At 36.9% G+C, this 13,532-nt stretch overlaps 1 protein-coding gene across 4 annotated transcripts in view; it reads right to left on the minus strand.

The window, feature by feature from the left end:
• LOC140713901 (ubiquitin-conjugating enzyme E2 E2) overlaps positions 1 to 13,532 on the minus strand; it is a 171,872-nt gene that overhangs the window by 139,119 nt on the left and 19,221 nt on the right. For all 4 annotated transcript variants that reach the window (XM_073024560.1, XM_073024561.1, XM_073024559.1 and 1 more), the window contains exon 3: positions 9,138 to 9,188. In XM_073024560.1, coding sequence (XP_072880661.1) covers positions 9,138 to 9,188 — 51 coding nt within the window. The remainder of the gene's footprint in view (positions 1 to 9,137; positions 9,189 to 13,532) is intronic.

A 13,532-nucleotide genomic window follows, 5' to 3' on the forward strand; every position in this document is an offset into this window, starting at 1 on the left:
TATAAATTTTTAATAAACACACATCCTTAATTGACACAATTGCCATAAACTGGATACCATTATTTTTCAGTTCATGTGGCACTGGCATTTAAAATGACTTAAATGCAGAAAATTGTGATCATTATGCATTGGAAGGTATAATTACTCTCAAGCTGCTTTCAACAAGGGATAATGGTTGAGCCAAACAAAAATTCAAGTCATTTGTGGTACTGTGTAAATCACTTACACCATAAATTCTACAACTTCTGTAGCTGAATAATGCAGTGACTGTATACAATATTCTTCCCAGCAACTTAATATTTTGCTTATTAATAATTCTGCCACAGTATTGAACTTTCTATACTTGTGTTACAGATCATATATCCACTCAGTTATCACTAAAAAGTCAAGTTTATGGCACAATTTCAACAGATTGCAAACTTGCTGTATTAGCTGTATTTATCTAAGCATTACTCCCAAAGTGAAAACTCAGCCATATGATGATTTAAAAACTTCATATAGGACAAGCATGTTCTGTACATGCAGTGCAACGAGTCTCTTACAATAATGCTGGTCAGCCACTTTAAATAAGCATTCTCTGATCCTCCAGCATGATAGAACATAGAACATAGAATAGTACATGATGTGGGGAGAAGTATGCTCCTGGGTTCTAGGACTTGATTATGTGAGGTAGGTTGGCCACAAAATGTAGCACAAATCTTTAAAAAACATACCAATAGTGGAAATGAAAGCAAAACGGAAGAAAGTAACTAAACAAATAAATAAATATAACTGGCTTAAAAAAGCAAAATAATGTTCACTTCCATTAAGCCAATGATTGCAGGGCTTTCCCTTGCAATTTCCATTTCATAAAAGGGAGTAAATTTTAAAGCAGACTTCCAAGCATAGAATAAGAGACCTCCTTTTATTTAAGAGATCTAAAATTTTTTTAGCCAGAGGGTCGTGGATTTATGGAATTCATTGCCACATGCAGCTGTGGAGACTCGATCATTGAGGGTGTTTAAGGAGGAGATTGATAGGTATCTAATTAGTCAGGGTATCAGTGGATATGGGAAAAATGCCTGAAATTGGAACTAGATGGGAGAATAGCTCATGGTGCAGTGGCGGAGCAGACTCAATGGGCTGAATGACCTACTTCTGCTCCTTTGTCTTGTGATCCTCATATAAATAATATTCAGTCACATATAGAGTCTATTTACATTGTGTAGTAACATCTGTGCATTTGAGGAACTACACACAGAGGATGTGGTACAAATCTTCAACCTGACAGTAGACACAGTATTCAAGATACATCAGTGCCTGTGGTAGCAAGTAGGGAGTAAAACATTTTGATATAAACAACTCTTAAGACATAAAACACAATATCAGAATTGACATTAACTTCCTCGATGATTTCACTATTCCTTCAGCCGTGGTGTTTAAAAACCAGGACAAACGTCTGTACAGTAAATATTAGAACTATATAAAACTTAAGTCAGACCACACTTGGAGTGTTGTGTGCAGTTCTGGTCGCCTGATTAAACAATGGATGTGGAAAGGGTGCAAAAGAGGTTTACTAGGATACTAACAAAGGAAATCTGCAGATGCTGGAAATTCAAACAACAACACACACAAAATGCTGGTGGAACACAGCAGACCAGGCAGCATCTATAGGGAGAAGCACTGTCGATGTTTTGGGCCGAGACCCTTCGTCAGGACTAACCGAAAGGACTAGGATGCTGCCTGGATTAAAGAATATGATCTTTAAGGAAAAGTTGGACAAACTTATATCTATGAGGAAAGGTAGAGTGAGCCAGGGGTTTTATCTTTGGAGTGAAAGAGGATGAGAGGTGCCCTGATAGAAGTGTACAAGAGACTTAGATTGAGTAGACAGCCAGACTTTTTCCGAGAGTTGAAATTTCTAATACAAGGGGATATATTAGTAAGGTGGTTAGAGGAATCCTGATATCCGTCAGCGATAATACACCTTATTCTGAACTGCATATGTACACTCAAGGAGATCAATATAACTCCTTGAGTTATGAGGATACAGCACAAACTGCTGTACTAGCTTAGCACTTTGAACCTCCCAATAATTGCATAAAAGCACCTGGAATAATTGTTTATCATACAATCTTGTACTTGATTGCACAATTTGTCTTCTTTTGCATATTGGCTGTTTGTCAGTAAAAAAAGGGGGCAAGCCGGAAGTAAGTGATTGCAAGGCAATCAATGTAGTTTCAGTGGTAGGCAAATTAAAGAGCCAAGGTTCCACATGACAGGCTTGTCAGAGAGGTTAAAGTATCGAAGGGACAGGCAAACAGAATTCAAAATTGGCAAAGGCTTGATTAAATTTGCTGATAATACAAAAATTGGCCTATGAAGAGGAAAGCCTTTGAGACCAGGAAAATACAAATGACCGAGTCAGTTTAGCAGTGAAAAATGGCAAACTGAAATCTAATCCAGAGAGATTATGTATTTGGAGAGCTGCATAAAATGAGGGAGTGTGTAATAAATGGGAAGTATTGAGAGGCATCAACATAAGATGAATTTACCACAAGAAACTGTCTATTTCAGTTTTATTATATTTTAATACGTTTTAGGTTTTAATTAATGTAATTAATGTCAAATACTCAGACTGGCAATGAAATGAATCACACATGAGAATTTTTAAAAAATGTATTTTAACCTTCTTCTTTTCTCTGGTTTCCATTCTTAATCTGATTTTTCTCTATCTGATCTGGCACTGAATTACTGATTCTAATTTAAACTTCCTGGATCAACCTGCTCTATTGATTTCACTGTATTGTTTGCTGATTAGATGTTCTATTTGCCCAGTTCTCCCAGACTCCATAGTGGGTGTCATTTCAATTCAACCACCTGCTTACAAAAACTTCCAGTGTAAAATTTCAGTAATGTTAAGGTTTAAGGAATTGCAGGTGTCAGTTTCCATGAATATATGCCCACTCTCTATCTCTGGAATACAATTGTTTGCTAAGAACATTACAGATCAGAATCTGACAAGCAATTTACACAGTGCATCATTTAGACAGCAGGCAGAAAGTTTTCTTTCATGATTCATTTAAAAGATTACTGAAGTCATAAATGGATGAAGTGACTCACTGCGTAGAAACAAGTGGTGAACAGCAACTTCATTTTAACTTCCAAAATAATTCACTAAAGGTAAACAATCTTACTTTAGGAAAGCATATCGTGGTTTAGTGTTGCATAATAATTTTCCAAGTTCAATACTTGCTCAAATGTTTGGCACTTGAAACTGTGAAATTGTTAAAGAGGGCTCAGAGGAGATTTACCGGGATACTGCCTAGATTAGAGAGCATGTCTGATGAGGATAGATTGAGTGAGCTAGGGCTTTTAGAGGGAAGGCGGATGAGAGGGGACTTGATAGAGGTGTACAAGATGATAAGAGACATTAGATCAAGTGGATGGCCAGAAACTTGTTCCCCATGATGGAAATGGCTAATACAAGATGAAATGATTCTGATTCTGATCATTTTTAAGGTGGTTGGAAGAAAATATAGAGGATGTCAGAGGTAAATTTTTTTTTAAACATAGTGGATGTGTGGAACACCCTGACAGGGGTGGTGGCACAGACAGATACATTAGAGGCACTTAAGGAACTCTTACATAGGCAACATAGATGATAGAAAAATGAAGGACTATGTGGGAGGGAATGGTTAGATTGATCTCATAGTAGGTTAAAATGTTAGCACAATATCAGAAGGGCCTCTACTGTGCTGTAACATTCTTAGCAGGACACTAAGACATGAACATTCAAGTGAAGTACAGATATTTATGTCATCCTTTCTGCATCAGATTTGCTCCAAACTATACACTCAGTAGCTACTTTATTAGGTAGACCTTTCACCAGGTTGGTAACACAAATATCTAATTAGCCAACCACGTGGATGTAATTTAATACATAAAAACATATAGACGTGGTTAACGGGTTCCATTGTTGTTCAGACCAGAACATCCGAATGGAGAATAAATGAGATCTAAGTGACTTTGACCATGGAATGATTGTTCAAGCTAGACGGGGTGGTTTGAGTATCTCAAAAACTGCTTATCTCCGGGGATTTTTAAGCACAATCTCTAGAGTTTACAGAGAATGGTGCAAAAACACACAAAAAAAAAACACATCCAGTTAGTGGCATTTCTGAGGGCAAAAACACCTTATTAATGAGAGAGGTCAGAGGAGAATGGATAGACTGGTTCAAGTAGACAGGAAGTAGACAGTAAATCAAATAATCATGTGTTAAAACAGTGATGTTCAATAGAGCACCTTTGAACACACAACACATTGAACCTTGAAATAAATGGGCTACAGTAACAGACGACCATGAACACTATGTACTGGCCAGTTTATTAGGTACAGGAGGTATCTAATAAAGTGGTCACAGAGTATCACAAAATTACTCTTAGAATATATTGATGTTGTTGACACACCAATGGATGATACAAAGATGTGTTTATCCAAAGAAAAATTCAACATAGATTTTGGAGAAACACACCAAAATGCTGGAGGAACTCATCAGGCCAGGCAGCAGCTATGGAAAAGAGTATGGTCGACGCTTTGTGCCGAGACCCTTCATCAGGATCAAAATATCGACAATATTCTTTTCCATAGATGCTGCCTAGCCTGTTGAGTTCCTCTAGTATTTTGTGTGTGATACTTGGATTTCCAGCATCTTCATATTTTATTTTGCTATAGATTTTGGAGAGTACCTCAACTTATCAAAAAAAAGCCACTTTAAAACATGAAATGCCAAATCAATTTGAGATCATGGAGCCTACAGTCACTGGTGACATTGTTAATAATGACATTTTTCCTAAGAGATGGGCTCCTTCTGTGATTAAAAAAAACTTCAGAAATGATTTTGAGTTAAAAATCAACTTCTTGGGTAAATGATACTACAGGGTTTGGTAATAGTTTATTTTTGGAGAAGATTATTGGTACTTAGTCAATGCATGACACTCAGCTGTTATATACACACAGCATCTATGATCCATCATGAATACCACAAAGGCTTTATGAACTGAGGACTCAGCCTCTTAGACCTGATTCTCCTGGACTTTGTTGATGTGAAATCTACATCAATGTAGGGTGGCATGGTAGTGTAGTGGCTAGCATTTCACTTTACAGTGATCAGTGTTCAATTTCCATTGTCGTCTGCAAGGAGTTTGTACCTTCTCCCAGTGACCACGTAGGTTTCCTCAGGGTACTCCAATTTCTTCCCACATTCCAAAGACGTACCTATCAGTAGGTTAATTGGTCACTTGTATAATTGGAGGCACAGGCTCAATGGGCCTCCAATTACTGTACTGTACCTCTAAATTAAAATACCGAAGCCCTAGATAACATGCATCACTTCTGTCATCATAGTTCTATCCTCAGTAATGGTTAAGCCTCGGCAGGTAATTTCAAGATAATCAGCCAAGCCTCTGCCATCTTTGGCAAACATTTCTATGTGTCTAGAATAATTAACTACTAATCCTGAATACAAAGGTGAGTGCCAAAGAACGTCCCTCCACGGTCCAAGTACACAAGAGCTCTTTACCCACACTGTTGCCCAAGTGGCTTGCTCAAAGAGGCCCACATCTATTAACTACTCTGATTTGTTCAATGACTGATTTGTTGAGTATACAAAAAATGAGAGTCCAGCTGCAGGCGTGAATTAAGATCATCATTCACACCACTTTGAAAGCTCACAGAAGAATTCTTCTCATATGGTAGCAAAGTTACCATCTCAGAAATGACAGAGAAAATAAAGAGATGAAAATTACCAACACTCAGATGACCATATATAAAGCAAGAAATTTCTCAGAATGGGATCTGTAGACAGAAATTAAAAATAATGTGGAATAGCATATTGTAAGAATAAAATTCCATTAAGATAATTACCGACAAAACACTAACAAAAATACTGCAGCCATAAATAAATTAGGCAATATAAAAATGACATATTTTGATGAGTCAGAATGAAACAACACGTCAGTTATGATGTAATAACTTGCTCATTTTAAAGGACAAACCAAAAAATAGAACCACTGAAACCTCCAGGGTACCACATTAACCATACTAGAACCATACCAGTAGGAACCTTTGATTAAAATCACAAAGTTGAAAGATAATTTTGATCATAATAACAAGGGCAACAAAAATTTACAGACATACTAATCGATTGCAACCTACATATGATCAAACTAATCATTATTATTTTCACGCTGACTCACTTAGAATGTGAACGGATGAAAAATAAAACAAGAACTGTTTGTAAGGAAGAAGAAAGTTTTGGGGAAAAGAAGCATGATATAGTGTTTTGCATAACAATTCAATACCTAACATCATTTTGATTCTGTCTCTTAGCATATATCTGTCCAATTAAAGCTGCATTGTAAATTCACATTTAGATCAGGGATTTATAAGACAACTTTAACTCTGTTGAACTTTATGCAATAGTAACTCAAGAGCAATTATTGACAGAATTATCAGTAAGAATCACAGGAGATCTTGCTATAAAAGTACCTATTTTAAATCATTGCCTAAACTGCTTCAAACATTGCAGTTTTAAAATGAAATATTTGAATTTAATATTATAATACAAAATAAATTATAAATACACTAATTTATATCACCCTCGACAGCATAACTATTTCCATGTTGTCTAATTACTCACTCATCATCACTAAACTGTGGTTAAATCAAGTTAACATCAACAGGAATTTATCCATTCTGGATTCCAAATTTGCTGAGATATATTATAAATCATAGATTTTAGAATTAATAAGCTACAAGATCTAAATCCTTGCTTATTTAATAAACATTGTTGACCAGTAAACCCTTTTCTGGCTTTACAATTCTGCAGATCAGAATTTTCAACTTGAGTTGTACACTTCAAATATATCCTCTGATAAATGCTACCAGAATGAAAGATACAATAATAAAAGTGTATACATAATTCAGAATGCAAAAAATAGGTATGTGGAAGTGATTTCAGAGCTCCAAAAATCATAACCTCAAACAGTAAACCAGTACTGATTTTTCCAGTGAAATAGTCTAGTGTTAGATTAACAGAAGAAATTGATCCAAAATTATTTAATACCTTTCAGCATTTTTAATAAATTATGAACACAGCAGCAAAAAAAAATGCAGTAATTTCAGTATTTTGATCTCAGGATATTACAAGGACATGTATTCTGTTCATACATTAAGGTATGATCTAATCAGTATTCATTAAATAGAAAGTTCCACACTATCATTAGAGCTTACATGTAAAAGTAAAAGCATGTATTTTGATTTTTTAAGTAGTGTGTAATTTTCAGGCCACAAACATATTTCTCCAGATGTATACTTTCTGACAGGACAAACCAGTAATAACGATAAAGTCAACTATGCACCTGTGCTGAAATATCACCCTACACCACATAATAATGCTGCTAAATGAGCAGAATTCATTAATCACCTGGATGCCATTCAAACTGGTGCACAGACTTTGATTCTCCAAATATTATATAAACTTCTTTTATCTTTCTTATTTAGAGATACAGCGTGCATCAGGCCATTCTGGCCCAATTTGCTATGCTACCCAGCAACCCACCTATTTTACACTAGTCTAATCACAGGACATTTTATAATGACCAACTAACCTACTACTCACATCTTTGGACTGTGAGAATAAGCAACTGGAGGAAACCCGTGTGGTTACAGGGAGAAAGTACAAACTCCTTAGGTCTGGTGCCGAAATTGAACATCAAACATTCCGAAGTGAAACGCTTGGAGCTTCATTGCCAAAAGTGAATGCAGGAACACTTATGCAGCTTCGAAACCGCTAACTGCTATGCTACCATGCGCCCTTGATAGATAAATAACACTTGTGCAAGCATCAACAAGTTAAAAATTAATATTTTTAATCACTATATCAATAACAAAACAGCAGAGTATTAACATAGGAATTTATACATTGGTGGTATTAAAATTGTTTTGAGGAAACAGTTCATGGCTATAAAATTAAATGATGAAAATCATATAATTGGTCATTGCAATTACAATAATAGTAATGGAAAATTAAACATTAATAGTTGTAAAATGCAAAAAAATGCAATATGTGACAAGTCCATAAAATACATGTAAATACCAAAGCAGACACTGATACTGACCAAGAACAAAACTAAATTTGAAATATAATCTGAAAATCACATAATTGGCTCACAGCCAAATGCAACATTTCTTGAAACAATTGCAAACTGATGTTTTTTTAAACAAAGAAAGACTCATCTGAACAAACAGCTAGTGAACAAAAGCCTTTAATTATTCACTACTGCTGATGTGATCAGCATTACGTGTACTATCAGCAATGCGCATGAAGTCCAGTTAACAACTCGAGTCTACTTTATTACATCAAACTTAGAACAGTGCCGAACCAATTAAATTCATAATGAAATGGCCAACTAAACTTATCCCCCCTGCCTACACAATGTCCATATCTTTCCATTTCTCTCACATTCATGTGATGTAAACATCTCTTAAAAGTCTATATTACATCTGCCTGTTAACATCCATCTCTGTGATAGACAGAACATTACAGCACAGTACCGGCTCTTTGGGCCATAATGTTGTGCTGACCTTTAACCTACTCTGAAAATCAATCTAAACCTTCTCTCCCACATAGCTCTTCATTTTTCTATCATCTATGTGCCTATCTAAGAGTCTCTGAAATGTATCTGCATCTACCACCACCACTGGCAGGACGTTCCACACACCCATCACTCTGTGTGAAAAATAAACTCTCTCTGACACTGCACCCCATACTTTACTCCAATCACCTTCAAATTATGACTTCTTATATTAGCCATAAAATTTATTATGCATATTTTATGGATAAATTCACTTTTATCAACTCCTCTCAGCAACAAATACAGTATTTACCTAAATATTACAATATACATCTTTCAGATAAAACTACAAGATAATTCCAAACACCTCCATCTGTACGCATCAGTTTCCACTAAAAGATTTAAAGTTAAATTAGCTTTATTGCACTTGAAAGCAAACAAAATGCTTCTGGAAACAATCTACAAAAAGCATATATTTTTCCAGTATTTCTGTTCATGACAATTCATTTATTAGTTCTTACCTGCAGTTTGGGGGAGGATCGAGTGTAATTTCTGCGAGTTCTTTCTGAATCCTGTAAGGAGGCACAACATGACAGCTGTTCAATAGGAATATATTATTTCCGAGCAACACACACAAAATGCTGGAGGAACTCAGCAGGCTAGGCAGCATCAATGGAAAAAAAATACAGTCAACATTTCTGCAGGACTACAATTCCATTTTAACAAACCAATGATCTTAGATTTTCATACTACCGTTATTTGAATTCCAACCAAGTAATGTAAAACTAGAATTTCGGTGATATAGCACAATGTATATTCTTACCACTTGAATATCAATGAAAAATTAAGAAAAATCAGAATCAGATTTAATATCACTGGCATAAGTCATAAAATATGCTGGTCTGCATATATAAAATGAGAAGAAAGCATGTCCTAGGTGATGCAGGGATAAATTGTGAACTTGTGGATAAACATAGCCTGTGAGGTTCCTTCTAGGTCTTCAGTGCAAGGAGAACATTAACACAGATATGCCTAGGCACAAACAGGAAAGTTAACAACATGCAAATCCAGGGCACTACAATAGCGTGGTGCTTAGTGCCACACTATTACAGCTCATGGCATTAGTGTTCAGAGTTCAATTCCGACATCATCTGTAACGGGACTGTTCATCCTCCCTGTGGAATACGTCAGGTTCCCCGGGTGCTCTGGTTTCCTCCCAAACTCCAAAGACCTACCAGTTACGTTCTTTGTATATTGTCCCATTATGAGGCTAACCAGGGGGTGCTTGCTTGTGGTGTGGCTCAGCTCAAAGGGCCGGAAGGCCCTATTCCATGCTGAATCTCAATAAATAAACAAACCAACCAACCCAGGGTGGATACCACTTTGGCAATTTTCCACTATTCAAGAAGGGTGTCATATTATTTAAGCAGAAGCAGCTTTAATGCACGAGACCTGCTTTGACATTATTTAAAGATTTGTCTCAGCTTGTCCAAGTCATGAATCTGATGCTGCAAACCACTTTTCAGGTAACACCTCTTAAACTAAGCATTAATCCTCATACCAACCTACAAACATAACCCTTAGCTTCTGGTCACCTGTCACTTCAATTCTCCATCCCAACTGATCTCTCTGCTTTTGACTTCATAAATTGTTTGAACAGAGCTCACTGTAGTCACTAGGAATAATATCTCATCTTCTATTCAAGCACATTACAACCCGTAGGGCTGTCCAGCAATGCTCTCTTTTCACTACTACCATCAGGCTCCTGAACTGGTGTGGGGAATTTCACTCACCACAACACAGAACTGATTCCATAACCTAAAGACTCACTTTCAATGACTCGTTACAATTAATGTTCTCAGTACTTTTGTGTTTCTTGGGAGAATTTGTCTATGTTGTTTGTTCATCTTTATGTAGATATTTTTGTAAATTGTATTGTACTTACTTATTTTCCTGACAATGCCTACAAGAAAATTAATCTCAAGGTAATATATGGTAACATAGACTTACCTTGATAATAAATTTTACTTTGACTTAGGGCAGAAGAATGATTTTATTAATTTCAGATGACAAGTTGTTGCAGGTTATGACAGAGCCATCCAGTTCTGGTGGAAGAGGAGAGAATGCTGCAGGTACAGGTTTGAGCAACCCTATCCAAAATGCTTGGAGCCAGAAGTGTTTTGGATTTCAGATTTTGGAATATTTGCTTGGGGATGGGACCCAGGTAAAAACACCAAATCCATTTACATTACATATTCAGTTTATACATATATCCTGAAGGTAGTCTTGTGCATGAAATAATAATGCGCACACTGAACCATCAGAAAGGGAAGCTGTCACTACTTTGTCCACCCAGGTGGATGGTCAGTGGTTATTAGGCATCGCTATCATTCCTGACTCTGAATTTATGTGTTACTGTTAAGCAGTCTATGTCTTAGACTTGTTCTTCATACATATGTACCAATGCAACAGTTCAGCCTGTTAGCTTCATCAGCGGCGATCTTGGCAAACTGATCAATGATTTTCCCTGCTGCTTCCTGGTCAGCAGATGCTTTATCACCAGAAATCTTTAGAAATTTAATGCTGTGCCTTTTTTAAAAATTTCTGCAACAAGCCTCCTGAACATTCACAATTACTTTCAATTTAATGGTCATGATAGACCTTTACTTGTTTCATGATCAGCACACCAACAAGTGACATCTGTTCACTCAGACGCCAATAAATCCAATCTTTCAATACATAATCAAGATCTTCATTTTTTGCTTTATGCAGAGTTTTATCTTTTTTTATTATTAACTTCAGCATATTTCAGCATAGAACTTTAAGCTTGCCCGTCTGGCCATTCCAATACTGTTCTGTCAGATGCTTCACACTTACACCACTGTCAGGTTTTTCCAACAACTTGGTTTTGTGTTATAAATATAAATGCTTCCTCTTTATTTTTTAACTTTTAACTATAGGGGTAACTAACTGCTGGCCTTTTTGACATTTTCAATGATAGCTTCACAGCACAGAACAGAGAATAAGCACAAAACACATGGTAATCACTGATACCTGTGCATCACCTGGGAACCTTCCCAGCACTTTGTAGAGCTTTCCCTTTGTGGTGTCATGTCAGTGCTCAAAAAATTTTGGATTTAGGAAGCTTTCGGATTTTCGGATAAGGGGTTTTCAACCTGTACCTGGCTTTTAGAACTGTATCTGGGGGAGGGGTTCATGATTGGCATTTAAAGTCAATGACCTTGGGGTGGGGGCAGCTGGGGCTGAGTTGGTTGTCAACCTGGGACAACAGATATTTTTTCTCTTCCCTCAGAGACTGACACTGTCTTTCAGCATTTTCTGTTATACTTTCAGATTTCCAACACCTTCACATTTGATTTTCAAGGCTGGATAGCAACAGCCAGCTTTACCTTACTATCAGCTCTCATGAACATTCACTGTTCATAAACTGTTAACTACCGTAGATTCCGGATTTTAAGCCGCTACTTTTTTCCCACATTTTGAACAGCTTTGAACTTTGCGGCCAATAATCCGATGCGGCTAATGCAAGGTTTTTTTCATGCCGCCTCGTAAACATTTTGCCTCGTAACAGTAGACCAAGTAGTTCACAGAGGTCCAATGAAATTGTACGATAAATCAAGCGCACTTTCACAATTAAATTATTGTAAATCAGTCATTTGTACTCACCCTCATCAACATGGAAAACACTCGAAGCATTGTGCTACCTACCCTCTTAGTTTAAACTATATTTGTTTTCTGTACTACATCGCGGGATGCTATGACGACACACCCGGTTTCGCGGCGTCTTGTGGGAAAATGCCGTTTGCGATGAAACGGAAAGGAGGGGGTCGAGCGGCGGAGCGGCTTTGGATCTGAGCGAAATCTGCTTTTAAATGCCGTTTGCGATGAAACGGAAAGGAGGGGGGGAGCGGCATTACGCGAGCGGCTTTGGATCCGAGCGAACTCTGCTTTTAAGTTAAAGGTATCAATAACTTTTCCTGGTAGGCTGCAGTATATATATTTTTTACCAGTCGTTAGGAGATATTGGAATGTTGTTCAGTAAAGAAGTATACGCAACGTATATTTAAAAGTAGCCGCGTACGGGCACGGTTCGAAAAAAAGCATTTGCAATATGTATTTGTTTTTGTTACCATATGGATTTAATTAAAAGTTAAAAAAATCCTCACGTGTAATATCTTTCTGTGTAAATATCTCATATTACAACGTGGGACACCTGCGGCCGAAAATCCGGTGCGGCCTTTACATTTAAAAAAATGATTTTATTTCTAAAATTAGTGCCAGCGGCTAAAAATCAGGTGCGCTCTGTAGTCCGGAATCTACGGTACTTATAAAAACATACTACAATGGGCAAGCAGAAAATTCCTTTGACTCAACAGAATCTATTAAACTCCAGTTCACAGTCATCCCTCTTCCTTGCAAACTGCCTCTAGATTGTTTCAAAAATTCAAACTAAATTTATTATCATATAAGTATATGTTACCGTTTACTAGCCCAAGATTCATTTTCTTGCAGGCATTTACAGGAAAAGAAATACAATTGTATTTTATGAAAAACTATACATAAACAGACATAGACTATTCACCAAAGAGCAACGTGCAAGATGACAAACTAGGCAAATAAAAATAATACTGGAAAGAAGAGTCACTGAAGTAGGTCTGTAGATTGTAAAACCAGTTCAGAGTTGAGGTGAGTGAAGTTATCCATGCCAATTCAGGAGCCTGATGGTAGTAGGATAACTGTTCCTGAACCTGGTAGTGTAGGTCCTGAGGCTCCTATTCCTTCTTCCCAATGGCTGCAGTGAGAAGAGAGCATGGACTGGATAGGCCATGATCCATCAGTCAGTAAAGTCTGCACTGTGCATTGATATGTTTGTTAAAGTTTTTGGTGACATGCCG

Source organism: Hemitrygon akajei, chromosome 20 (genome assembly GCF_048418815.1).
Source record: "Hemitrygon akajei chromosome 20, sHemAka1.3, whole genome shotgun sequence".
Lineage (NCBI taxonomy): Eukaryota > Metazoa > Chordata > Chondrichthyes > Myliobatiformes > Dasyatidae > Hemitrygon > Hemitrygon akajei.